At 38.9% G+C, this 26,002-nt stretch overlaps 7 protein-coding genes across 8 annotated transcripts; 4 read left to right on the top strand and 3 right to left on the bottom strand.

The window, feature by feature from the left end:
- The first annotated feature begins 544 nt into the window (after window positions 1–544).
- LOC106439988 (ABC transporter G family member 35-like) lies at window positions 545–8,919 on the top strand. 2 transcript variants are annotated; one of them, XM_013881555.3, is made up of 9 exons: window positions 547–1,575; window positions 1,666–1,796; window positions 2,246–2,638; window positions 4,824–5,693; window positions 5,769–5,922; window positions 5,995–6,045; window positions 6,133–6,239; window positions 6,653–7,494; window positions 7,814–8,919. In XM_013881555.3, the coding sequence occupies exons 1-9, from the start codon at window positions 744–746 to the stop codon at window positions 8,739–8,741; spliced, it is 4,308 nt and encodes a 1,435-aa protein (XP_013737009.2). In that variant the 5' UTR covers window positions 547–743; the 3' UTR covers window positions 8,742–8,919. The 2 variants fall into 2 exon arrangements, with proteins under 2 accessions (XP_048614067.1, XP_013737009.2); XM_048758110.1 differs by having other exon boundaries at window positions 545–1,575; window positions 5,995–6,239.
- Window positions 8,920–9,339: 420 nt separating this feature from the next.
- LOC106439985 (pinin) lies at window positions 9,340–12,261 on the top strand. The gene is made up of 10 exons (XM_013881553.3): window positions 9,340–9,487; window positions 9,581–9,676; window positions 9,758–9,823; window positions 9,911–10,075; window positions 10,175–10,291; window positions 10,436–10,507; window positions 10,990–11,073; window positions 11,185–11,285; window positions 11,560–11,644; window positions 11,716–12,261. Exons 1-10 carry the CDS (start codon window positions 9,410–9,412, stop codon window positions 12,100–12,102), a joined length of 1,251 nt encoding a protein of 416 aa, XP_013737007.1. The 5' UTR covers window positions 9,340–9,409; the 3' UTR covers window positions 12,103–12,261.
- Window positions 12,262–12,302: 41 nt separating this feature from the next.
- On the bottom strand, window positions 12,303–13,184 carry LOC106439987 (fasciclin-like arabinogalactan protein 19). Its single transcript, XM_013881554.3, has one exon. It carries the CDS (start codon window positions 13,155–13,157, stop codon window positions 12,423–12,425), a length of 735 nt encoding a protein of 244 aa, XP_013737008.2. The 5' UTR covers window positions 13,158–13,184; the 3' UTR covers window positions 12,303–12,422.
- Window positions 13,185–13,348: 164 nt separating this feature from the next.
- On the bottom strand, window positions 13,349–15,822 carry LOC106439984 (protein DETOXIFICATION 12). Its single transcript, XM_013881552.2, has 7 exons — window positions 15,363–15,822; window positions 14,705–15,249; window positions 14,532–14,618; window positions 14,407–14,463; window positions 14,110–14,348; window positions 13,700–13,905; window positions 13,349–13,612 (listed from the first exon to the last, which is right to left on the bottom strand). The coding sequence occupies exons 1-7, from the start codon at window positions 15,630–15,632 to the stop codon at window positions 13,577–13,579; spliced, it is 1,440 nt and encodes a 479-aa protein (XP_013737006.1). The 5' UTR covers window positions 15,633–15,822; the 3' UTR covers window positions 13,349–13,576.
- A 1,423-nt stretch (window positions 15,823–17,245) lies between these two features.
- LOC106439983 (fruit protein pKIWI502) lies at window positions 17,246–19,075 on the top strand. The gene is made up of 5 exons (XM_013881551.3): window positions 17,246–17,994; window positions 18,275–18,374; window positions 18,521–18,616; window positions 18,695–18,775; window positions 18,856–19,075. Exons 1-5 carry the CDS (start codon window positions 17,507–17,509, stop codon window positions 18,916–18,918), a joined length of 828 nt encoding a protein of 275 aa, XP_013737005.1. The 5' UTR covers window positions 17,246–17,506; the 3' UTR covers window positions 18,919–19,075.
- Window positions 19,076–19,241: 166 nt separating this feature from the next.
- LOC106346688 (vacuolar-sorting protein BRO1) lies at window positions 19,242–23,136 on the top strand. The gene is made up of 8 exons (XM_048758108.1): window positions 19,242–19,992; window positions 20,156–21,106; window positions 21,262–21,351; window positions 21,456–21,524; window positions 21,615–21,755; window positions 21,925–21,973; window positions 22,191–22,294; window positions 22,457–23,136. The coding sequence occupies exons 1-8, from the start codon at window positions 19,324–19,326 to the stop codon at window positions 22,952–22,954; spliced, it is 2,571 nt and encodes an 856-aa protein (XP_048614065.1). The 5' UTR covers window positions 19,242–19,323; the 3' UTR covers window positions 22,955–23,136.
- LOC106381214 (loganic acid O-methyltransferase-like) lies at window positions 23,124–24,627 on the bottom strand. The gene is made up of 4 exons (XM_013821099.3): window positions 24,446–24,627; window positions 24,058–24,355; window positions 23,623–23,984; window positions 23,124–23,553 (listed from the first exon to the last, which is right to left on the bottom strand). The coding sequence occupies exons 1-4, from the start codon at window positions 24,494–24,496 to the stop codon at window positions 23,206–23,208; spliced, it is 1,059 nt and encodes a 352-aa protein (XP_013676553.1). The 5' UTR covers window positions 24,497–24,627; the 3' UTR covers window positions 23,124–23,205.
- Between the last annotated feature and the right edge of the window lie 1,375 nt (window positions 24,628–26,002).

Raw genomic sequence — 26,002 nt, 5'->3', positions numbered from 1 at the left:
AAGAAGGCCGTTCAAACAGAACCGCCCTCACCCAATCGAAGTCGAGAAACCTAATCTGACAGATCAATCGTTTCATCAAATAAACTCAACCGTCTACAATTGAACCAACAAAACTTCGATTTTTCTGAAAGGTAGACCAGACATCTTTTATGATAAAAATAAGCTTGAAGATGAAACATCCCACGCGAGGGAAAGGAAAGAGCAATCGAAGAGTCGGATCAAGAGACAGTTGAAACAGAGGGCGACAAAAACGATGATCGAACAAAAACTAGGAAAAAACTCCAGAAAAGACTGGAGAGCAAGCCGGCCGACGTCACCGAAAGACTAGTCAACGTCGCCAGAATCAAAAGCCAGACAACAACATCCGAGGAGATGGAGTGTCGCCGGAGTCGCTGTTAAAAAGAGGTTCCATTATAATATAACTTACTAAAATAATCACAACTTTTAAATGGCTCAACCAGATATTTTATGGGAATATTTTATTTATTTTTTCTATTGTTATGAATAAAGTGTTCAAAGTTAACTTGACAAAGTCTTTACTCTTCTGTTTCGTTGCTATTTAACATTCGAATTGTTGCAGGAGGAACCAACAGTCTTCTTCTTCTTCTTCTTCTGTTTTTCTCATCTCTTTCTATTACAGTCACAACCAGACTATAGTCTAAAAAAAAGAATAAGATTTTACCAAAAAAAAAAAAAAAGAAGAAGAAATATCTAAGAATCAAGAACATAGAGATTCATCCAAGATGGATTACGATCCAGGTCAAGCAATGAGCAGAGGAGGTAGCATGCGGAAAAGCATAAGCCGTAGCGTAAGCAGAGCAAGCAGAAACCTCGAAGACATATTCTCACCGAGCGCAAGAAGAACCAAGTCAACCAACGAAGACGAAGAAGCTCTCAAATGGGCAGCCATCGAGAAACTCCCGACATACAGCCGTCTCCGGACAAGCCTCATGCCCGCGCTAGGAGAAGACGACATCTACGGTAACCAAATCCTCAACAAAGAAGTCGACGTCACCAAGCTCGACGGCGAAGAACGTGCCAAATTCATCGACATGGTCTTCAAAGTCGCGGAACAGGACAACGAACGGATCTTAACGAAGCTAAGGAACAGGATCGATAGAGTTGGGATAACACTTCCGACAGTGGAAGTGAGGTACGAAAATTTGAATGTGAAAGCTGACTGTTACACGGGTGATAGATCTCTTCCTTCGCTTACTAACACGGTGAGGAACATGGGGGAGTCTCTTCTTGGCTTGGTCGGGATCAATCTCGCCAAGAAAGCGCAGCTTACGATTCTTAAAGAAGTTTCTGGGATTGTTAAGCCTTCGAGGATGACACTTTTGCTAGGCCCTCCTTCCTCGGGGAAGACAACGCTTTTGTTGGCTCTTGCTGGGAAACTCGACAAGTCTCTTGACATCTCAGGGGAAGTAACTTACAATGGTTACCGCCTCAACGAGTTTGTTCCCATCAAAACATCTGCTTACATTAGCCAGAACGATCTTCATGTCGGTATCATGACCGTTAAGGAGACTCTTGACTTCTCTGCTCGGTGTCAAGGCGTTGGTACCCGTTACGGTATAATTCATTTAACCATTTTTGAATTCTCTTGTCAAATGAACAAGTTTATTGTGTGACAACTGACAAGTTATTTATCTACTATGGCAGATCTATTAAACGAGCTGGCGAGGAGAGAAAAGGACGCTGGTATTTTTCCGGAAGCTGATGTTGACTTGTTCATGAAGGCATCTGCTGCTCAAGGAGTCAAGAGTAGTCTCATCACTGACTACACTCTCAAAGTTAGCCTCTTTCAACATTAAACCCTAGTTTTTTTCTTATAACCTGGGATATTCGGCGGGCCGAGACCCATTTAAGCCCAATTTTCAAACGTGTAAATCATATAGATTATGAAACATGAGAGTATGTTAGCTACAAAGCATACAACATAGCAGTTGAATCTTTTAGTACATCCCTTTGAGCATGATTAACCCCACCTCTTAAGTTGGTTCTTAAGATGTGGGTTCCACAATTTTCTCTAAAACCACCTCTTCCTTCTCTTCTCCAAGAGGCAAGTTTGGTGGATTCTTGTACTGTTCACGGGCCGCCACGTGTCAATGGGCCCGCGATTGGTTCGGTTTTAATTAAAAAAAAAAAAAAAAAAGAACCCAAATGGGGTTTTAAAGGTTAATGGTGCTCTTATGTTATGATATTTATGAAGGTTCTTATAAATTAATGTTTGATGAAACAGATTCTAGGGCTTGACATATGCAAGGACACTATAGTAGGAGATGACATGATGAGAGGTATCTCAGGAGGTCAGAAGAAGCGTGTGACAACAGGGGAGATGATCGTCGGACCAACTAAGACGCTGTTCATGGATGAGATATCCACAGGGCTTGACAGCTCCACAACTTTTCAAATCGTGAAATGCTTGCAACAGATCGTTCACCTCACTGAAGCCACTGTGGTCATTTCCCTTCTGCAGCCTGCTCCTGAGACGTTTGATTTATTCGATGATATAATCTTATTGTCCGAAGGACAGATTGTGTACCAGGGACCTAGAGACCACATTGTTGAGTTCTTTGAGAGCTTTGGCTTCAAGTGTCCTGAAAGAAAAGGAACTGCTGATTTCTTACAAGAGGTAAAATACACATTTTTCTAGCTAGATTCGTACTCATACCAATTGGAGCCGGGTAAAATTCGCCCCGCTTGACACGCTAACCCACCGATTAAAATCCCCTATATATTATTTGTGAAACATTACGACTTCTTTTTGTAGCCACGTGTCATTACTAAGATGATTCTTAGAATTATTAGAGAAATATGTTGGTCCATCTAATTATATAATAAGCTTTTTATTAAACTAACCATAAATTCATTATTAATGTCATTTATTATTTCCTTAAATAAAGATTACGGAATTGCCTAATGTGGCTAAATGATATATGACAATTAATGATTTTGAATAATAAAGATCTGATAAAAAAATAATGTATCTTCTATCAAATTTGTTTAATTTTAAAATATTAAAATAATTTTAAAAAATCACAATAACCATATTATAAAAATTAAAATTTTTCTGTATATGTTATATTTTGAATTTAAAAAAACGACTATAAATTACTAAAACTGTTAAAAGTCTCACATTCAAATTTTTGTGATCCATGGTTTAAAATTTTTGTTATGACAAAATACAAATGATTAAAAAATCATATAAATAAAAGTCTAATTTAATTAATCATTAATATTTTAAATATATATATATATATATATCATTCTAAATTAAACTATAAACCATATTGAATAAATAAATATTTTAATTTCAAAATTTACTTTGAATAATTTTTTTTGATAAAAGTTTTGAACTAACATTGATAATTTTTTTTTAAATTATAAATTACTAAAATTATTAATCTCACAATGAAAATTTTGTTATCGGTAATTTAAAGTTTTTACTATTAAAGATACACATGATCAAAAAACATATGAGTAGAAAAAATCATTTAATAGACATTAATATTAAAAATATACTATGTATGTTAATATCATTTAAATTTAATTACATATCCTATCAAATTTTTTAAACAATTGTTTGGATTAATAAAATTGATTTATACGTTCACACCAATTTAATTATATATGTAATAGTTACTGAATTTTAATTATTCAATATATATTTATTATTTCATAATATGTAAAAACATATAATACATAAAATAATTTTTATATATAATGTTTATTCCGCGCAAGGCGCGGGTCTTAATCTAGTAGTTTGTTATTAAAAAATACGATTGACCAGCTAAGAAAATATTTTATACCCGTATCCGTCCACCAAAATTTGCAGATAACATGCGAAATCCGCAAATAAAACTACTTATCATAAAAATAAGTATTATAAATATATTAATTATTTTCTAAAATATAATATAAATTATATATTTATAATTGAAATAAGAGAAATCACTTATGATATTTTTTTAATTTATTTTCACAAAAATAGTTTTTACAAGAAAAAGTGATTAAAAGATGTTTTATTGAAAAGTAAATATTAAAAATTAAAAATAAAATCCGCGAACCGTGCGGATTAAGATCTAGTATACTCTTGTACCCTAAGATTAACTAACCCTAAACTTAAGGTTTATAATTAGTGGGTGGAGTTTAAAATATTAAAATAGAAAATACATATGAATTTTTTTTTTAAATAACTTCAAAAAGTATTTACAGATTCAAAAAAAAGAATTTAAAAAAGATAGAAATTTTTTTTATAAGAAATTTTAAATTTGAAAACATATAATTCAAATATGGAGATGATTGGTAGTTGCAGTGGTTCTGTCCACAACCCTATTTATTTCTAAAACACCAAATTCAGAGCAATCAAGCTTTTAATTTTTTTTTGAAACCACAGCTCTAGAAATAACTTACAGCTGTACAAGTGCTCTGCAGAGCCAAATATCCAAAACAATTTTTTAGTGCTTTCATAAAATTCTACAGCAATAAAATTTAAAGCCACAATAAAAAATCTACAGATTTTTTTCAACAACAAAAATTTTAAAACTACAGTCATTACCAATCAGACCCTAAATCTATAAAACAAGAGATAAAATTGTCTTTTGCCTCTTTAATGAAATATATTTTGATCATTTTCTTTTTTTGAAGACAAAAACTTAAAAATAATTATTTAAGAGAAATGCCCTTTAAATAATTTAAATATTTGTAATATTTTTACGAATATATGTTATTTTAAAAACATTTTTAAATTTACTGATTAGCCGATATCCGCATATGATATTCCCAGCAATAATACCAACACTTGACGTGTGGAACAGGTTACCTCTAAGAAAGATCAAGAGCAGTACTGGGTGGATCAGACCAAACCATACAGATACATTCCAGTGCCGGAATTCGCCAGCAAATTCAAGACGTTCCATGTTGGTAACAAACTCTCCAACGAGCTATCAGTACCGTTTGACAAATCCAAAGGACACAAAGCAGCTCTAGTGTTTGACAAGTACTCAGTGAAGAAGTCTGAGCTTCTCAAAACCTGTTGGGACAAGGAGTGGATGCTCATGAAGCGAAACTCCTTCTTCTACGTCTTCAAAACAGTTTCAATCATCATAATCGCTGCGATCTTGTCTAGTGTTTTCCTCAGAACAGAGATGAACACAAGGAACGAGGCTGACGCGAACATGTACATGGGTGCACTTCTGTTCGGTTTGATTATGAACATGTTCAACGGTCTTGCGGAGATGGCTATGACGATACAGAGACTTCCCGTGTTCTACAAGCAAAGAGATCTTTTGTTTCATCCACCTTGGGCATACACGCTTCCTACTTTCTTGCTAGGGATCCCAATCTCAATCTTTGAGACAACTGCATGGATGGTTGTGACGTATTACTCCATAGGACTTGCACCAGAGGCAGAACGGTTCTTCAAACAGTTCCTCATCATATTTCTAGTCCAACAAATGGCTGCAGGGATATTCAGGTTTATTGCATCTATCTGTAGAACCATGACCATAGCTAACACAGGTGGTATGCTCGCTCTACTAGTCGTGTTCTTAACCGGAGGGTTCCTTCTTCCTCGCCGTGAGATCCCGGTTTGGTGGAGGTGGGCTTTTTGGGCTTCTCCACTTTCATACGGTTTCAATGCCATAAGCGTCAATGAACTGTTTGCTCCTAGATGGATGAATAAAATGGTAACTATCTTTTAAAATCATATATTAAAGTTTAAAAAAAAAATGCAAAGACCTCATGCTGTTGTATACTTGCAGTCTTCCGACAACACGACGAGGTTAGGGACAGCAATGCTTAACATGTGGGGTGTATTTGATGACAAGAACTGGTATTGGATAGGCATTGGAGCTCTGTTTGGTTTTGCTGTCCTCTTCAACGGTCTTTTCACACTTGCACTTTCTTATCTAGACCGTAAGTTTCCTTTTTAGTATTACTTCCAGCACCAGCTCATAAAGATACTAACTGTATATATCACAACAACAGCACTTGGGAAGCCACAAGCTATACTCCCAAAAGAAGAAGATGAATCCAAGAGTGAGTATTACTTTGTTTATACAATAACTTATATGAGAAAAACAGAAAAAAGAAAGAAAGTTAATACTAATGTATATTGCAAAACAGAGGAGATTCCAATGGAGAATGTGAACACCAAGAAAGGAATGGTTCTTCCTTTCACTCCACTAGCTCTGTCCTTCGACGATGTTAAATACTTTGTTGACATGCCTGTGGTAATCTTTTGAAACACTAGTTTGATTTATTTTATTTTTTTGACAATTCTCTCAAATAGTTTTTTTTTTAGTTTTTGTCACCAAAATAACTTTAAAAGGAAAATGACCAAAATATCTTTTTTTTTTTAATTTTAAAAATTTAATTTTAATTTTAAAATTTTAATTTTAATTTTTTTAATTTTTTAAATTTTGAAATTCTACCTTCAAAATCTCATTCCTTAATTCTAAACCCTAAATAATTAATCCTAGAGTATAAGTGTCTATTTACTTTTTATTAACAAAAAAAAGTTGGTCATTTTCTTTTTGAGAGCTATTTTTGTGAAAATAAATTAAAAAACTATTATATGGAATTTCTCTTTTTATTTTGTTACTAAGTGGAAAAAAAAGACTCATAAAAGACTATGATGGTGCAGGAGATGAGGGACCAAGGAGTTCAAGAAACAAGACTGCAACTACTAAAAGGAGTAACAAGCACGTTTAGGCCAGGAGTGTTGACCGCATTGATGGGTGTGAGTGGTGCGGGTAAGACAACCTTGATGGACGTTTTAGCCGGGAGAAAAACAGGAGGATACATAGAAGGAGACATAAGAGTGTCTGGTTTCCCCAAGAAACAAGAGACATTTGCTAGAATCTCTGGTTACTGTGAACAAACAGATATTCATTCTCCACAAATTACTGTAAGAGAATCACTTATCTTCTCTGCTTTCCTTCGCCTTGCTAAGGAAGTAAGCAAAGAGGAGAAAATGATGTTTGTTGAACAAGTGATGGAACTGGTTGAGTTGGTGGACTTAAGAGACGCCATTGTGGGTATACCAGGTGTCACAGGACTTTCCACTGAACAGAGAAAGAGGCTAACGATAGCCGTTGAACTAGTGGCCAACCCTTCAATCATCTTCATGGACGAGCCTACTTCAGGGTTGGATGCTAGAGCAGCTGCCATTGTGATGAGGGCTGTGAGGAACACTGTGGACACAGGGAGAACTGTGGTCTGCACCATCCACCAACCTAGCATTGATATTTTCGAGGCGTTTGATGAGTTACTACTAATGAAGAGAGGAGGACAAGTGATATACTCTGGTCCCTTAGGCAGAGACTCTCACAAGATCGTTGAGTACTTTGAAGCCATTCCTGGAGTACCAAAGATTCCTGAAAAGTACAATCCAGCCACGTGGATGCTTGAAGCTAGCTCCCTTGCTGCAGAGTTGAAGCTTGGAGTTGACTTTGCTGAGCTCTACAAGTCTTCTTCTCTATGCCAGTGAGTAAACATAACAACAATATTCTATAGAGAAATACTTTAGAATAGCAATAAAAAACTTTTTATCACAAAATAGTTTTTAAAGGCAAAATGACCAAATTTTTTAAATCACAAAAAAGTTGCAAGAGTCAAAATATTATTTTAATATTTATTTATATACATAGTAAGAGTACAAATTTGTTTACCTCATGAAACTTATATTAGTCATTTTCTTCCTTATTTATTCTTTCGGTCATAAAAACATTTTTAAGTCTTTTTAGAAAATTTGCTTATTCTATGTGTTACATCCAAACTTACTAACATCTATTTATTGTCACAGGAGAAACAAGCAGCTGGTACAAGAACTAAGCGTGCCTCCACAAGGAGCATCTGATCTCTACTTTGCCACACAGTTCTCACAGGACACATGGGGGCAATACAAATCATGTCTATGGAAGCAGTGGTGGACTTACTGGAGATCACCTGACTACAACGTTGTCCGGTTCATCTTCACCTTGGCAACAGCTCTTATGATCGGTTCTGTCTTTTGGCAAATAGGAGGTAAGAGATCAAACGTACAAGACCTGACCATGGTGTTAGGAGCAATCTATTCAGCAGTTATATTCATTGGAGTAAACAACTGCTCCACGGTGCAACCACTGGTGGCAGTGGAACGGACCGTGTTCTACAGAGAGAAAGCAGCTGGGATGTACTCAGCTATACCCTATGCTATCTCCCAAGTGACATGCGAGTTACCTTATGTCTTCATCCAGACTACATACTATTCACTTATCGTCTACGGAATGGTTGGATTCGAGTGGAAAGCTTCCAAGTTCTTGTGGTTCCTCTTCATCAACTACTCTTCTTTCCTCTACTGGACTTACTATGGCATGATGACTGTCTCCCTCACACCTAACCAACAAGTTGCTTCCATCTTTGCATCAGCCTTTTATGGTATCTTTAATCTCTTCTCTGGCTTCTTTATCCCAAGACCTAAAATCCCAAAGTGGTGGATATGGTACTACTGGATCTGTCCTGTCGCTTGGACCATATACGGTTTGATCACCTCTCAGTATGGTGACGTTGAGACTCCCATCGCTTTCCCTGGTGGTCCTCCTAACCTCACTGTGAAACAGTACCTAAAGGACCAATATGGTTTTGAGTCAAGCTTCATGGGACCTGTTGCAGCTGTCCTTGTTATCTTCCCTGTCTTCTTTGCTTTTGTCTTCGCCTTCTGCATCAAGACTCTCAACTTCCAGACTAGATAGAAACCCTGCTCTCTGTTTTATTTTTGGTGTGAAATATTTGTTGCAATAAAACTTTTTATTCCCTTCTTTTATTATTTGTGATATACTGAAATTTGTGATAATATAAGTATATTGTAATTACCACATGAGTTGTTCTCTAGTTTTTATATACCTCTTAAAACAAAAACAAGTGTAACTATTATTTTGTGTATTATTGAATCATACAGATTTATTAATGAATTTAATTTTACAACGGAATTGATGTGTATTTGATTTTATTTTAAATCGAGATTGATGTGTATTTGATTTTTTATTATCTAAATATAAATATTGAAACCTGAGTGGAAACTTCCAGATTTGTAAAATTAATTAAAATCAGTAAGACTTGAAATTTATTTGAATTTGTAAATTTTATTCAGTTTTGAAATTAGTCAAAATATTTTTTTGAGCAATCTTTTTAAAAATAAATTATTAGTTAAATTTTGTTTGTCAACTTTTAGTTAAAATTAGTTTAAATATAATAAACGAATAAAACCTTTTTCTGATGTTAAGGTAAGTGGACTCGAACCGCCAAAGAAAACTACGGCCCAAAACGGTACTGAATCGGTTTAAAGCCCATATAAAAAATATTCGTCTCTTCTAAGAGTGTTGCAAGGGTTTCCAGTAAACTTCTTAGCTAAGCTGTGACTATGGGAGACACCGCCTTGGAGAAAACCGCCGAAGAGCTACGGCATGAGATCGATGAGCTTCGCCGTCAGCAGCGCGAGGTAAAATCATCTCCACCTCAATCTCATTCTCAGTTTAAATCTCCATTCCAATTCTCTTTTTTTTTTTTGACGGCGATTCTATATCGTAATCAGATTACGGAGAGGCTTCGCGATCCTCGTGGAATCCGACGAGGAGAACTCTCAGGCGCTGGTCCGCGCAACCAAGCCCGTAGAGGCTTTCTTCGACCTGTAAATTTTACTTATCCTTTCGCCTCGCTATCGTTCTCTTCTTTGAGATTGTCTTAATAATAGGTTTATTTGATTTTGAAGGCGGAGAGGAATGACGTGGAGGATGAGCCTCCTGCTAAACGGAGATTGTCTTCCGCCGTTGTTAAGGTATCTGAAGGAAGACTCTCTTGCTCAGAAAGTAATGCATTCTTATTAATAGATTGTAAAAAAAAATGTTTTTTTTGTAATTATTAGGAGACTCTAGTCGAAGGTGAAGATGTTAGTAAGGTTGATGTTGGCAACGAAACTCATGTTTCAGCTGGTGAAAATGGGAACTCTGATCTAAGGGACAGGAAGCTAGATGGTCATCGTCGTGGAAGTTGGTCGCAGAGGGATGCAGAACATAGAGGGGCCAAGAAGGTAATCGATAACCACTACAGTTTTTACAAAGATCGTCTCTTTACTCGTTTTTATAGTTGGGATTTACTCAATAGTCTTCGTCGCTATGTTCTTTATCAGGGTTTTGAAGATATGGCATTGCCTGAGCCTGCACCAAGGAATTTACCTAAGAATGAGGATCCTAAACTGGTTAATAGGAACAGAAGAATGCTTGGGAATCTTCTAGGGACTTTGGAGGTATTTTTTTACATTACATGGACATTGCTCTTTTGCTCATGTTCTTTAGTCCCTCATGGATTAGCTTTTTCCATGGCAGATATGTCGTTCGTTTATTCAAGTTTTTCGTAGTCTCGCTTGTTTACATTCCTTTCTATTCTGCAGAGGTTTAGAAAAGAGGATAAACAGCTTTCTGGAACAGATGCCTATGCTCGAAGGTCCGCTGCGCTACAAAAGGTAAGCACAGACTCATATTCACATGGCTTGTTTCATGTACTTAAAACATAGATACGAGATATTTTACGAAGCTATTGCTGATTAGCGAGGGGAAATGTTACTTTATTGTACTTGGATGTGATAGTCTTCATCTACTTGAAACCCAGATACGACGAGATATTTTTCTAAGTTATTGCTGTTTAGTGAGGGGAACTGTCACTTTATTGTACTTGGATGTGATAGTCTTCATCTTCTAGCCAATGCAGGATTGGCCTCTAGTTTATTTTTACATGAGTGGCATTTGTAAAGGAGCATAATTTTATCTTGATATGATTTATTTTTGGAATTGGATCTTCTTGACCTTTAATGTAGGGGATGATTATAATGTTGCTAAGATGTTAGGTGTAAGATATCATTATATGTCCAGTGAGGAGTGAGGTTATATATAAACTTCTTTCTTAGTTCTACAATGCATTAACCGTGTATACCTCCTACTCATATAGGCTGAGCAAAAGGCTCGTGAAGAAAGTGAGCGACTGAGGCTGCAAGAGCGTGAGACTCTGACTGAAAAGAGGAGAAGAGATCTTGTAAGCACACAGCTACGATTTTTTTTTGTACTTTCTATTCGAAAGGGCATTCTTGTTTAGGCCTATTCTCGTATACTAGTGTTCTGATATACAAATTAACTTGTCAATCAGACGCTTCGAGCCCGTGTTGCTGCTAAGGCTGAACAAAAAGAGTTGGAACTGCTATTCCTTCGGTGGTGTGAGCAGAAGAAAAAACTTGGCAATTTTATAAGGTAGAGTTGAGATGCTGTCTTTATTTCCATAGTACCCTTACTGCCTCTGCGTGATGAATCCTAATGATGTGTTTGCTTTGTACTATGTGCAGGTTATTTTTAATTTCGGTCCAAAGTGTGCATATTCTCACAAAATTTAATAGAAGCAAAGATAAGTTTCCATTCACGTGCATACAAATGTTGGTGGCCAAGGCCATAGGTAGAGATTGATAGCTGATATATAGGTTTCTTTTAACATCCTTTTCATTCGATTGCATGTCGACGGCTGTTTCAGGACTAAAGCAGAGCCACATATATACTATGCACCAACGAGGCCTTTGGAAGAAGATACAACTGAGGCGGAGCAACGCAAAGAGCAGGTACAGTGTAGCTTTTGTGAATGTAATCTTTTGACACGCATGCTGTATGATATTGATATGTGTGGGCGCAGGCATTCTTAGAATGGAAGGCGGCAAAGAGACAAGACGTGAGTGAGTATCAAAAGGAGATAGAAGAGAAATATCTGAGTAATGTGGAGAAAGAGCTGGAAAAGTGGGAAAACGCAAGGAAGGCGAGGAAAGCAAACAACGGGGATATGAATTTGCAGGAAACAATGGATAAAGAGTTAGAGACGCATATAATGGAGCACGGGCCAAAGAAAAGAAAGATACCTGGAGGTGGAGGAGGAGATGAAGAGGAAGAAGATGAAGTAGAGGATATCAATGGTGGGGAGGATGAAATGACAATGGATGATGTACTGGAAGAGGGAGATGGAAACGACAAAGAAGTGGCAACTGATACTGCGGAAGCAGGAGTGGAAGGAGAAATTGAACAATAGATTGTCAAATGTCTTAGTGTGTGTTGTTCTTTGATGCTTGTGTTATAGGACACCTGGAGTTTACGAGTTAGAAGAAGACTATGCTGGACTATGTTATTGTAAAAGGGATTTGCCTTTGTGCTGTGATTTAATTTATATAAAAACTAGTTTTGGCCTTAACTTTGCATACTTGGGCTATTATTACTTTTGAAACTACAAGCTTTAACGCTCAAGAACGAGTAAAAGTGTTTACAAAATCAAAGATTACAAATTTCTCAAGAAAAAAGAAAGGACTTGTTTACAGCTAAATCTCCACTTGCACAGATTATGACACGTGTCTATCAGAAGTGGTTACTCCTCCAATCTAACGGACCTCCTTCATCGCCTACGATCATGCCTTCTCTCCACGGCGACGGTGAAACTTCTTCAACCCTTGGAGTCTCTGCTGGTGTACGACCAAGAAAGGAGGCGTAAGGCTGTGGCGCCGGTGAGAATCTAGAAACCACAGCATACGGTGACTCCGCCGGCGAATCAACCACGGGAGGCAAATCAACGGAAAGTTCCGAAGACGAAGGAGTCGTGAGCGAAAGAAGACCGTCGATACCGTGTACGGCGAGATGCTGACCGTAGAACAAACCAGGGAGGAAAATGTGAACGCCGTCGAGATAGACGGACTCGTTGGAGGAAGAAGACTTACCGAGTAGGAGGTGGTGAGAGGGAAGCAGCGTCGGGAGAGAGGTGGCGTTGGGGAGTGATCGGAGATCGGAGAACGGGAGGCGGACGGGTACGGAGTGGAGGCGGAGGGTGGAAACGTAGAAGGAGAAGGAACGAGTCATGTCGAGATCGAAAAGCGTGGAATCGGTGGGGGCGAAGAGTGTGAGGGTCTCGGCGGAGAGTAAATCGAAGAGGAGATCGGAGGTTACGATGGCGTTAGCGAAGAGAGCTCGGCCTCTGACGCGGAGCACCGTGATGGCTCTTTCCAGTTCTTCCAAAGGTACTCCGGCGGATGGATGAGGGAAACAGAGAACGAGAGCAACGAGAAAGATGGCGAAGGAGGAGAACGAGATAGTCGCCATTGTTGTTTACTATCGAGGTCGAAGAGAGCGAGAGAGAAGAAGGAAGAAGAAAGCGGTTATGAGTTTGTTGTATAGGGAAGAGAAGGGACCGTTAAGGCGGTTATGAGTTTGTTATTTAGTTTCCCGCGCTTACGCGATTTGATTATTGAGCTATTACTAGTTTCTTGTAGATTTATCTACTTACAAGCTGATGAAAGAACACCGTCTGATTCCAGTAAAAGATATGATGTTGATGAATGAAACGACCTCACAAGTACACTCGTAATGAAGTATTGTTACCAAACAAAGACTCGTTATTTTGCAGCAACCACTAGTCCTGAAGTAACATACATCAATCAAACTGCTACCAAAATGGTAAAACTTGAGGAAAACATGGTCCCTGTAATCTTTAGATGCTCTTAGGGCCGGCGGCTTAACCTTTAGGCTAAAGCCATTCTCTTCCTTGCTTCAAAGGCCTAGAGTTCAAAAAGGTTATTCGATGAACGTCTATTTCACAGTAAAAACAAGTCATGAAGAAGGAGAGATGAGAAAAGGAAATGGACCTGGTGTTCCCAGTTTGTGCAGCCAGTGACAAGAGCTAGCAGAAAAGTTTGTAGAACGGCACCAGCTTGTATTCCAACCCAAAGGCCAACACCTTTCAGATGAACCCAGAAGGCTAAAGTTGCTGCAAAGGGTATCCCCCAGAGATAGAAAGATCCTAAATTGATGTAAGCCCCTATATGTTGCCATCCGCATCCCCTTGCAATACCTGCTAACCATTTAAAACCAGAGTTAGGAGTGGCAGAGAAGAGTATAACTTTGGGATGACTGGATTAAGAAGGACAACAACATGAAGACATGGACCTATATTGTGAGGATCCAGAAGCAAATTATAAGTGATGGATTAGTATATAACATGTAAAAGACACTTCACTTTGGAGATTAAGAAAGTAAAACAATAGAGGAATAGGACCTGAGAGAACACCCTGTGAACCGTCTAGTATGATAGAGATAGAGACCAACAGAGCCATCTTTGCAACATAGTCGACTGTTTCCTTGTCACTACTGAAAACATACCCGAAAACATTCCTTCCGACTAACAGAGACATACTCACTACCAATGATTCCACTACTGCAAGAGACATTGCCGCGTAGACCACAATATGTGCCGCCCTTGAGTTTCCAGCACCTAATTCGTTTGAGATTCTTGTGCTACACATTCAAAAACATCAGCTTATGAAGATGAAAACCATATGAATCAAGCTCTAACCTTGCTGCAGCCGAGATGGCAAGTGGTATTGAATAGATTGTAGCAACTGTTTGGAGACTGCACAATAGATTGAATATTATTTTGGCAGATGACAAGAAAATGAAATGTAGATGAGATGAAGTTACCAAACAGAGAGCACAGAAGTTTCCAGTTCTGGGTTGGGTAAGAGACCAGAGAGTAATATTATGAGTTCATATGACCACCACTCTAGGCTGCAACAGATAAAAATAATTTTTCAAAAATAAAAAAAAGAGTGGTGGCATTGAGAAGTTGAAAGGCACATAGAATAGTGAAATACCAAACCATAGCAGCAGAAGGAAGAGCATAGCTAAAGAACTCTCCAACGCCATTGAATATCTCCATGGTAAGAGGCGCACGCGTCTCAAAACAAGAAGAGGAGAAGTACATGATAGACCCAAGAAGAATAGCATAGAGCCAGTTCGACAAACCCATAGCCAAGGCTCCACCAAGGAAACCAAGCCCTGACTTGTAAACCAAAAGCCAGCAGAGAGGAACGTGGAGACAGAACACAAAAGAGGAGGTGATCAAGAGGGGTCTGATCATGCTCTGGTTTTGGAAGTAGCGAGTGAGTGGCTGTAGAACAGCGTAAGAGAAGAGACCAGGGATGAGCCAGGCGGCGTACCTGCCGGCTTCGTGCGCAATAGAGTGGTCTTGGCCAAGGAAAACAAGAAGCTTCCCCATGTTGAACCATACGATAGAGATAGGGAAACAGACTAGTGTGAGACAGAACATAGCTGTGTATGTCTGAACGCCTAGTTTACGGTAGAGTTTAGCTCCGTAAGCTTGACCGCTCAGAGTATCCAAGGCACATGACAATCCTATCTAGTAGTAGCATCACCAGGCAAACAAATAATAACAATCAAGGTTCTTGATTACTGAGTATAACAAAGATAAAGTGAATATATTCAAATTTAGAGGTGTAAGCAAGCATATACGATGAAGCTGAAGCCAGTGACGTTGCAGAAGGAAGAAGCTAAGGAGGCGCTGGCGAGAGCGAGGTTTCCGAGGTGACCAACCATAACCATAGAGATGATCTGTAAACTGAACTGAGCGATGACGACAGCAGCCATAGGAGTGGCGAAGGAGATGAGACGTTTGAGTTCTTCGGTGAATGATCCGTCTCGCAGATTTCTCCATGTCACTACCTGAACTCTGTCTACCGGCAGTAGCAAGATATCCTTGGCGCTGCTCTCTGCGTCCACCATGGCGAACCGGAGAGAGAAAAAGAGAGAGAGAGATTTGTGTTTAAAAAATGTTGAAACCGAGTTATATGTGGTGAAAGTGTCAAACAAGGCGGTGTTGATGATGTTGTGTGCTTGCCTTCATGTCTCCGTTCAACTAATATTTTTTTCCAAAACCAAGTAAACAAATAATTTTATATGCGGCTTAAGTCTAAGATGAGATCCCAACGTCATTTAAACTCACAATTCTGTATCTTTGCTGTTTGTTTGTTTGTCCATCGTCGTGGGTGGTTCACAGTTTCATATTTTTCTACTTTATATTAAAATTTACATCACCTTTTAAGCCAAATTCCTCACGGGTGACAGGGTTTCGCGTCTATATATATATTGTAGTATATCCCAATGAGTTTTGTTTTGACTTTTAGAGAAAATGACCTTTTACCCATGTTCGGTAACTCGCTAGACGCTACGCGTGCGGCGCACCAACACCTAGCGATTTATTGAAAAAGCGGAAAAAAATCAGGGAATATGCGGGAATTTTTTTTATGTATTTTAACATGTATAATACCTTATTTATACATATAATACAAGTTAGTACATGTTTATGTAACAAATTTTGTTACTTCCAATGTTAATATATTGATGTTTTGCATTTGATATTATAGCTTTGGTTCATCAACTCGTATATACACTAATACACGATGTACCAAGTATTCTCATCAAGTCTATCGGTTTTGATATAAATGATGCTTATATTATCATTACAAGATTTCCAAGATCAAATATTATGACCCACCACAATTTGATTACCAGTGAAATTCAACCAATGGGGGTTTATAATAAACTGATACTTTAAAACAAGAGCCTCTAAAAACAAAGTCGATCCCACAAAAGAGAGAATAATAAAACTATAATGTAGCTTTTGGTTGATAAATGGCATTAGTTTAGTCATGCACAAAAAAAATGAACAAATCCCGGACTATATTTGCGAAGTGATTTTGTCACATGTCTTTTTATAATCAATTTCAAAAAATAAATATGACATGGCTCTATTAAATAAATATATTCATATATAAGATTTCAAATTTCGAAATATTATTATTTTGTATATTTATATAATTTGTATTACTAAAATTTTCAAAAATTTCTACAATTTTTTAAAAATTTAAAAATCTAATCGTAAAATCATTAGTCTTACATATCTACAAATTTTATAAATATTGTTTATGTTAAATATTTGATAATTATACAATTTTATATTATTTTTATTAATTTTATACAAATTGATTTAATATATATCAAATCAACGTACTAGTAACGTTTGTCTTTTTGTAACCAACGTTTCTTAGACATTTCCATTAACTTTCTGTGTACTACTAACCTTTGTCTTTTTGTAAATCACTGATTCACTGTAGTGTTGATCCCATTGTTGTCATTCATAGTTCCATGATTTTGTGAATCTTCTTGAAAAGAATATAAACCAAACGATTGTTCCAGAAATCAGTAAAGAATTTGTGTTCAAGTTTGGAAATGAATACAATTGCTGGTAAAATTTTCTTGGAATCTTCTCGAAAAAGATATCAAACAAAAGTTTGCCATTTCTCAAAGAGTTGTTAGATTATTTGTTTGTTCTGGTTATCAAAGTAACTGGGGAACTTTTACTAGTAAACAAGTGGCTGAGAAGAAGATATAGTAAACGATATCTTAACCGTCCACGTGGTGAAACATAAGACCTGTTGCCGATTTAAGTGTTGAAAAAAGAACCTCGTGTCGCCCCTTTCTTCCGCCGGCTAATTTTGACGGTCCAATAAGCCCAAAACACTCATCTCCACCATGCCCACTCTCTCTCTTTCGCGCCTCCTGTCACCCGTGCGCATTTTAGCAACTCCCTCTCTCCCATGTTTATCCTGCGCCGTCCCCACCTCACACGCCATCTCCGCTTCTCACGCAGTAACCGCGTCGCCTCCGTCGTCTCCTCCGCCGCCGCAGTTCGTCAGGACGCCACCCTCTGGACCCCAGCTCCCCTCTCTCTCGTCGAATCTGCGGCTGAATCGCTTTTCCACATCTCGATCGACATTTCCAACTCCCCGGATCTCGCAGCTTCTTACACGCGACCCGGTCAGTATCTCCAGCTCCGCGTTCCTGATGTCGAGAAGCCTTCGTTTCTGGCGATCGCTTCTCCTCCTTCCTTCGCGGCTGCGAGCGGTGCGTTCGAGTTCTTGGTGAAGAGCATCGCTGGGTCAACGGCGGAGATTCTCTGCGGGTTGAAGAGAGGGGAGACCGTTGAGCTTAGCTCCGTGATGGGTAATGGTTTCGACGTCGATCAGATCGATCCTCCTGGAGAATATCCCACGGTTTTGATTTTCGCCACTGGATCTGGAATTAGGTGAGAGGATAAAGTTAGAATCTTTTACTCCAAGTTTGATCGTTCATCGTCTTAGCTGATGCTCCATGATCTCAGTTTGGTCTAGCTTAAAGGTTTAAGTGCACAACGTATCTTGTATGAGGTTTTTTGGGCTCTTTGTTTTATCTAATACTTAGAAAGCGTTAGGTTTGTTCTGTGCTTGATTGAATCAACAATGTCTAGTGATGGTGGTGATAGGGGACTTATAGCAACTGTCTTTTACTTGGAATGTAATCTCTCATGTTCTTATATCTCTCTGCAGTCCCATCCGCTCACTAATTGAGGCAGGATTTGGCGCTGATAGAAGATCTGATGTAAGACTCTATTATGGAGCTAGGAACCTGAAAAGAATGGCTTATCAGGTTTGGTTCATTCCCTCAGTTGTCGGTGCATAAAAATATGAGCAGTTGAATTGTTAAAATCTTTTGATGATAAGCGCTAGAGTCTTTCTATCTATCGCTCTGGATCTGATCTATAGAAGGATTTACATGTGCTCTTCGATTTACAGGAAAAGTTTGAAGAGTGGGAATCATCAGGTGTCAAAGTTGTGCCGGTGTTGTCACAGCCAGACGATGGGTGGAGAGGGGAAACCGGATATGTGCAGGTGAGACTGAGATTCATCAAATATAAATGCTTAACTCAGTGTGGATGAAATTAATAAATATATCATCTATGTGTATAGGCTGCTTTCGCAAGGGCTAAGCAAGTTTCAGATCCCTCGGCCACAGGAGTGGTGTTGTGCGGACAGAGACAAATGGCTGAAGTATGCACTGTTTTCTGTTGCTTGAAATCTAAATGCTTATGTAGAAGATATGTATCTTTATCATTTGTGTGTATTTGCAGGAGATAACAGCAATGCTTGTTGCCGATGGAGTGTCAAATGACAAGATGCTCAAAAACTTTTGACAGATATATTCTTTGCTACCAAAGCCCCCTCTAATTCGTACACACATCTAGATTTTTGTAATCCCTTAAGATTAATGATATGTATTGTTTATCACCACAACTTTATTATTTTTTTGAGAAAAAACAAAAAAGATAAACACCACAACATTCTTCCTAATGACTTTTTGTTAAGGTGGAAAAGTATAATGTATTGAGTTTCTACATCCATTAATTGTCTCATTAATACCGAAAAGATTAGTCCTGAACGCGGCATTAGTCACATAATTAAACAGCACGCCGTTTCGATATTTGAGCGCAGGACTTCGTGCCGTCTCCAACACGATCAATCCTTAGTCAATAAGGAGTTTAAGGATCAAAGAGGAGAGAAAAATCGAAAGAGCGATTGATCCGAATCAATTATTCGCCATGGCTTCGTCGGCGCTCTCTAATCTGATGCTCGCGATCCACGAGAAGAAGACGAGCTCAGTCGATCTCTACCGTCCTCTCCGCAACTACATAACCTTCACCTACTCCGAGCGCGAAGCTCAGCTTCTAGAAGACGATCTCGAAACCCTCAATCAACTCCGCTCCGACGTTGAACGCGTCCCAGATCCGTCTCCCTCCGCCCGGAGAGACCTTCTCATCTCCTACTACAAAGCCCTATGCCTCGTGGAGACGCGGTTTCCAATCTCCCCCGAGAAGCACCACGTCAACGCCGTCTCTTTCCTATGGCACGATACCTTCAAGCAGAAGCAAAAGGCCACTCAGCAGAACATTCATCTGGAGAAAGCCGCCGTTCTCTTCAACCTCGGCGCTACTTACAGCCAGATCGGGCTCGGTCACGATCGCACCACCGTGGATGGGCGCCGTCAGGCTTCGCATGCGTTCATCGGTGCGGCGGGGGCGTTCGCGTACCTGAGGGATAACGAGTCCACTAAGGCGTCGATCGGGCAGAGCAGCACCACCGTGGATGTGTCGGTGGAGTGCGTGGGGATGTTGGAGAGGCTCATGTTGGCTCAGGCTCAGGAATGTGTATTTGAGAATACCATTGCTAAAGGAAGCACTCCTGGTGTTTGTGCTAAAATTGCTAGACAGGTTAGTGTGTACTATGCAATTTTGGTGAATACTATGCAATTTTGTGGTCATTTATTGACTCAAGATCTTTAGAATTTGATTCAGTATGAGCATGTATGCGGAAAAAAAACTTAGGTTTTGGTGGATTAGATTGAATTTGCAATTCTTGGTTGCTTGTAATCAGGTTGGTATATACTACGAGGAAGCTTTGGCTGCGTTAACCGCTCCACCATTGAAGGATCATTTTGAGAAAGGCTGGATTTCTCATGTGCAGCTGAAAGCAGCACTCTTCTATAGTGAAGCTTGTTATAGGTATGGAATGGAGTTGCACGAGAAAGAGGAAATTGCAGAAGAGATAGCTCGGCTGAGGAGCGGAAGCAGCCGTTTGGCAGAGGCGAAGAAGTCTTCGAGAGGAGCTCCTGCTCAGCTTATAGAAGCCATGAACAAACTAGAGGCGAGCATTAATTGCAATTTGGATAGGGCTGTCAAGGAAAACGATAGAGTGTACCTCATGAGGGTTCCGTCTCCTGCTTCTTTGTCTCCACTTCCGACTTTCTCAATGGTTAAGCCAATGAACATGACTGAGATATTGGATGCAAGCAAGGAGAAGATGTTTGCCATCCTTGTTCCGGACAGCAGTGCGAAAGCTCTCTCTAGATACACTGAGATGGTGGATGATGTGATTAGGACTCAGGCGGAGAGGTTACAGCAAGCGAGCGAGCTAACTCGGGTGAGGCTCAAAGAGATGGATCTTCCTGATTCTATTCTTGCTGTGGATGGTCACTCAACTCTTCCGGCTGATCTTAGAGAAGATGTAGAAGCTGTTCAGATCAGTGGTGGTCCTGCTAGCTTGGAAGCTGAACTCCAGCAACTTAGAGATCTGAAGAGGGTTAATCAGGAGTTGTTGGTGCACACCGAAGAGCTTTTGCAGAAAGAAGCAACTGAAGATACTCAATTTAGAAGCCAATTTGGGACTCGGTGGACTAGGCCTCAGTCTAGCACTCTGACAAAGAACTTGCAGGATAGGTTAAATCGTTTTGCAGCCAATTTGAAACAAGCTGGAGAAAGTGATGTGAAGATTGAGCGTTCTGTGAGAGAGAATTCCGCCCTCATGTCAATTCTTGATCGAAGGCCGGTATGTACTTCCTAGTTTTTTAATATATTTTTTGTTAGGCTTAAAACTTGTCTCTTAGGGTTCTTCGTTTCGATTATCCTAGTACCTAAAATCTTTGGGTGCAGCCTATTCAAATCACACACTTAGACGTTATGGTTTTCTGTTTTGATTATCAGATAGAATCTGCCATCCCATCTCTAGCTAAGCCAATGATGTCTCTGGACGCAACGGAGGATGCCATCGTGGGAACTCTGAAGCAGAGTCTGGTATATCCTATTTCCTTTGGTGAAGCTGCGATTATATACTTAGGAAGGGATTTGTGCAGCTTTCACGAATCATTATTCTCACAATTTTGTTTCTTTTTGCACAGAGGCAACTGGAAAATCTTGGTGCTCAGCGCGCAGGTCTTGAAGACATGCTCAAAGAGATGAAAAGAAAGGTGAAATAATTTTCTATTGATTGGTCATCATTGTGTTTCTTGATATTGGAATGCAAAACTCATTTGACTTTTACTGGATACTTGTTTTAGGATGACATACTGCCAAAGCTGATGACGATTACAGGTTCATATGAAGATATGTTCAGGAAAGAGATATCAAAGTATGATCACATCTGTGAAGATATTTCTCAAAACATTGAAGTTCAAGAACAGTTGTTGAGGCAAATTCAGGTGTACCTTTTTTGACCACTCTTGTAGTAGCACTTTACTTTTCATCATGGTTTTTTATCCTTTTCTGATAACCAATGAATGTAAGGTGATAGTAATCAATATCTAGTGATCATGTCTCATTGGTAGTAGAAACTGACTACTCATAATGGGTTTCTTTCCTTGGTTATAGGCTCAAAATGAAGAGTTCTCAACTGTTTTTAATCTTGAAGATTATAAAGGTGAGCTCGCAGCTTCCGTCTTGCATGAACTCTAGAACTGTTTAAGAAATATGATGAATCAAAGTAGTTTGTGTTTAGAATTCTATATGTTGGTTAATGCGTAATCCATGATAAAATTGGTACATTCTGATTTTGAAGAAAATGAGAGTTTTTATGCTCCTGTGTTTCGGTTCATTTGCTCCCACTTATTTGTTTTATGTGTTTCCCTGTTCTTCAGCATCCAGAGAGAAGTGCTATAACCAGATTCAAGCGGCTATATCCAAGTATCGAGAGATCAAGGAAAATGTCAATGAGGGCTTGAAGTTCTATGTCACTCTCCAAGTGAGTTTCTTTTCTTTTTATAATTGCAACCTCTGTATAAGCATGTCTTCACTCTTAATACCATGTCACTTGTCTGGGAGGGTCTTGAAATTTTTACACTACATTGAGGATGCGATTGTACTTCTCTGCAATCTGAGACATTGTCTTTATTGGTGTCAATAGGATGCAATCACGAATGTCAAACAGCAATGCAGTGATTTTGTGATGACGAGGAGTATCCAGTGCCGAGAAATGATTGAAGATGTGCAACGACAGATGTCTGGTCTGAGTTTTCAGGATCGTAGAAACTCCGGTCCATACCCATCTGTACATCAGCCGACAGCTACAAGTTCGCCTCCTCCACAAGAAACTCATAATCCATCTCATCCTCACCCACAAGCACCATACTATAGACCGCCCGAACAACTGTCAAGACCTGGCTACTCTATCCCACCCTATGGTCCACCTCCCCCGTACCACACACCTCATGGCCAGGCGCCACCACAACCATACCCTCCTCAGGCCCCGCAACAGCAACAGCCTTATCCATCTTGGCAACAAGGCTCGTACTATGATCCTCAGGGACAGCAGCCTCGGCCTCCTTATACCGCCCCGAATCCGTACCTACACCCGCCTCAGCCTCAGCCTCCTCACCAAGGCAGTGGATACTACAGGCATTGAGTTCTACCGTGGAACCAATAAACTGTTGTGTTATTGTTCTTATTTTTTTTTGTTTTCTGTGAGTACTTGATGAATATCTATCTCCTTTACATGTTTCTTGAATGAACTTGAAGTCTTGTTTAATAATGACTCAAATTCTTTGAATATTCAAAATATAGACAATGTGATATCAGTTGTGTAAACACATTATTATTATATCCATAGAGAAGGTAAACCCTTGCTTATTATTAGTTGAAATTGGAGAACATGTATCAAATGTAACTAAGGCGAGTGAGAAAGGTAAAGATCATGATGGATTTGTGGGTTTGAGGATAGAGGAAGAAAGAGGACTGAGAAAGTTTGAGAGAGTAGCGGTCAAACAGCTCGTCAAGGATTTGGTGGCCAAAGTGGGTGCGAATGAGACGTTCCAGGACCGCTCTGAGGTACAGGACCCTCGATTCAAGGTCAGGCATGGTGTCGTGTGCGTCCACACCATCCAGTGTCCCCATCTTCTCGATTTTGAGCTCCCCGTCGCTTCTGATGATCTCTTCCAGTTCCTTTGGAGTTGTGTAATAGATAGGCAGGTTGAAACTGTCTACATCCTCCTCCTTGATTCGTCCCTGCAGTAAAGTGTTTTAGAGTCATTTTACTCGTATATGCGTTATTAAGAAAAACCAACCACCAAGTACCTCTCTGGCCATGTCCATGAGGCATGAGCCCACGAGATCGAACTCGGATCCCGTTGAAGCCTGAGAATCGAGAAACCCATCTGGTACACCGGGCACAATCAATGCCATCAGCCCGTCTTCTGCGAGCTCCCGTGATCTTGCAACAAGGAAAGACTTGACATCCTTTTTGTACTGACGAGAGTAGGCCTGTGCAACCTCTGCTGATGCTCCTGTGTAATGAATCCTGCCTCCGTTGTAAGCAGGAGAGGTTGTGTCACTTAGCTCTGGTGGCACGTCGGAGAGCCAACAGAGAGCACAAGAGGAATAGGCCAAGTTGAGAGATGCCTTGGGAAACAAGTTTCCATAAAAAGAGCCAGGGACCCCTGTGAAGCATTATTATGACCATTAAGTAGAGTTGTTACTTGTGCCGATTAAAACCAAAGTAAAGTAATGCACCTGCCAAGAAGTAGGGGCGTTGACTCTGAGGAGGGAGCAAAGCAAAGAGTGCATTAAAATCAGTGTGCGAGAGGTCGTTGAAGAAGACTTGAAACTCAGGGGTTTTAACATTAGCCGTAGAGGATCTGAACTTGTGGAGGAGAGCTTGAATGATGATGTCTACAGCAAGAAGGGTGTTGGGGCCAGAGGAACATCCAAAGTCAGCGATGGTGAATGTAGAGAATGTATGGTTGGTGAGGTCGAGACGCTTCTGGATCTCCTTCCTAAGGAGTGCTTCAGCAGCGTCAATGGCTCCCCTCTACACACAGTTGAACATGTTGGTATACTTAAGAATAAATAAATAAAAGAAAAAAAGAGTGGTTGGGGGTGATGTATATCTACTCTAAACCTGATAGGAGGAGTTGCGAGCATAGCTAGAAGGACCGTCTCCACCGTTCATGGCTGTGTGATGTATTGTATGAGGATGGGAGAAACTACATTGTAGTTGTAGAGTGAATGTGTGTAAATTATAAGAAACAAAGAACTGTTGCCACTTGGAAAGATTCGATTCAGTCTAAATGCGGCGGCTCCCATGTGTTATACGTGTGAAAAAGGTCTATTTCAACCTGAAATTTAGGCGTGTGTCTTTTCCCACCTAAACTTTGTAATAGCGAGTATATCAAACTAAATTAAACAAAAATTTAAAGTACATTTACCTATCATGTAATTTTATTCTTGAACTTTATAATAGTGCATATTATATATTGAACTAAACAAAAACTCAAAAGTGTTAAGTCATCGGTTAATTTATCAAAACGACGTTATTTTAGATAAATTCTATAAAATTAAAAATTAAAAAAAATACTATACGGACTTTCAAAATTGTGCTTATATATATTGACCGTCAAAGAGGTTAGTCATCTATTAAATTAAAAAAAAAATTGGAGGTTTGAACTCGCACACTAGGACTGGACAAAAAAATCTGAATCCGAAGAATCGAACCAAATCTGATTCAAAAAAGTAGTATCGAATCCAAACCAAAATTGGTTAAATATCCAAACCGGTTCAAAATTTTGGTATCTAGAAAACCAAAACCGGAGCCGACACGAACTGTGATATTTTAGGAATCTGAATATATTCGAATCCAATTTATCTTCCTAAATTTATTAATTATTTGTAGATTTGGCACAAAAATATCCTAAATATATAAAATATTTTGAAATTTTCCAAAATACTTAAAATATATATATAAATAGTAAAAAGTAAATGTCTACAATAGTACTCAAAACATCAAAAATAATTGAAATTTCTATTGATTATCTATTCAAATATTTAATCCAAACTAATTTATATGTTAAGTTTAAATATTTTGGAATTCATTATTAAAATTTATATGTAATATTTTTTTATATAGTTGAGAAATTTATGGTATTTGAATTGATTTTTTTTTTAAAATAATATAAATGTGTTATACAAACCCGGAAAAAAATCCGAAACGAACCCAAACTGATTTTTTTATAAATATCCGAATGAGGTTTAAATTTTTTAACTCCGAAAACTCAAAATCCGTATAGAACGAACCGAACTCGAATTGATACCCGAACGCCCACTCCTACTTCACTCAAAGGATGATTAACACTTTTGACCGTCAATATATATAATCACTATTTTGAAAGTTCATGTAGTATTTTTGATTTTTTGTTTAGTTCAGTATGAAATATGCATTAGTATAAAATTCAGGAATAAAAAAGTACGACGCGTAAATTCATGTTGTATTTTCGATCGCCTGGAAGGGACAAAAGAAACATTTTATGTCTAGTTCAGTATGGAATATGAAAAGTTAAGGTAGAAAAAGACAAAGTTAGGCTTCGAATGGTAAGCAGATCAAGAAAACGCAGATCAAACCCAAAATGCAGATCAAGCAGAACAAATGCAGTTCAAGCAGATCATGCAGAACAAACTGGTT

The sequence above is a fragment of the Brassica napus genome, chromosome C5, assembly GCF_020379485.1.
Source record: "Brassica napus cultivar Da-Ae chromosome C5, Da-Ae, whole genome shotgun sequence".
Classification (NCBI taxonomy): domain Eukaryota; kingdom Viridiplantae; phylum Streptophyta; class Magnoliopsida; order Brassicales; family Brassicaceae; genus Brassica; species Brassica napus.
This window is presented reverse-complemented; position numbering and strand designations above follow the sequence as displayed.

Coding starts and splice junctions, on each gene's coding strand:
- LOC106439988 (XM_048758110.1), top strand. CDS start 744: ATGGATTACGATCCAGGTCAAGCAATGAGCAGAGGAGGTAGCATGCGG. Junction 2,639..4,823: donor CTGCTGATTTCTTACAAGAG/GTAAAATACACA, acceptor CGTGTGGAACAG/GTTACCTCTAAGAAAGATCA. Junction 5,923..5,994: donor TGCACTTTCTTATCTAGACC/GTAAGTTTCCTT, acceptor TCACAACAACAG/CACTTGGGAAGCCACAAGCT.
- LOC106439985 (XM_013881553.3), top strand. CDS start 9,410: ATGGGAGACACCGCCTTGGAGAAAACCGCCGAAGAGCTACGGCATGAG. Junction 9,677..9,757: donor GTAGAGGCTTTCTTCGACCT/GTAAATTTTACT, acceptor TTGATTTTGAAG/GCGGAGAGGAATGACGTGGA. Junction 11,074..11,184: donor AAAAGAGGAGAAGAGATCTT/GTAAGCACACAG, acceptor CTTGTCAATCAG/ACGCTTCGAGCCCGTGTTGC.
- LOC106439987 (XM_013881554.3), bottom strand. CDS start 13,157: ATGGCGACTATCTCGTTCTCCTCCTTCGCCATCTTTCTCGTTGCTCTC.
- LOC106439984 (XM_013881552.2), bottom strand. CDS start 15,632: ATGGTGGACGCAGAGAGCAGCGCCAAGGATATCTTGCTACTGCCGGTA. Junction 14,464..14,531: donor ACTTCTGTGCTCTCTGTTTG/GTAACTTCATCT, acceptor TCTATTGTGCAG/TCTCCAAACAGTTGCTACAA. Junction 13,906..14,109: donor TTCACAGGGTGTTCTCTCAG/GTCCTATTCCTC, acceptor AATGGTTAGCAG/GTATTGCAAGGGGATGCGGA.
- LOC106439983 (XM_013881551.3), top strand. CDS start 17,507: ATGTTTATCCTGCGCCGTCCCCACCTCACACGCCATCTCCGCTTCTCA. Junction 18,617..18,694: donor GGGAAACCGGATATGTGCAG/GTGAGACTGAGA, acceptor CTATGTGTATAG/GCTGCTTTCGCAAGGGCTAA. Junction 18,776..18,855: donor GACAGAGACAAATGGCTGAA/GTATGCACTGTT, acceptor GTGTATTTGCAG/GAGATAACAGCAATGCTTGT.
- LOC106346688 (XM_048758108.1), top strand. CDS start 19,324: ATGGCTTCGTCGGCGCTCTCTAATCTGATGCTCGCGATCCACGAGAAG. Junction 21,974..22,190: donor TAATCTTGAAGATTATAAAG/GTGAGCTCGCAG, acceptor CCTGTTCTTCAG/CATCCAGAGAGAAGTGCTAT. Junction 22,295..22,456: donor AGTTCTATGTCACTCTCCAA/GTGAGTTTCTTT, acceptor TGGTGTCAATAG/GATGCAATCACGAATGTCAA.
- LOC106381214 (XM_013821099.3), bottom strand. CDS start 24,496: ATGAACGGTGGAGACGGTCCTTCTAGCTATGCTCGCAACTCCTCCTAT. Junction 23,985..24,057: donor ACGCCCCTACTTCTTGGCAG/GTGCATTACTTT, acceptor AATGCTTCACAG/GGGTCCCTGGCTCTTTTTAT. Junction 23,554..23,622: donor TCATGGACATGGCCAGAGAG/GTACTTGGTGGT, acceptor ACTTTACTGCAG/GGACGAATCAAGGAGGAGGA.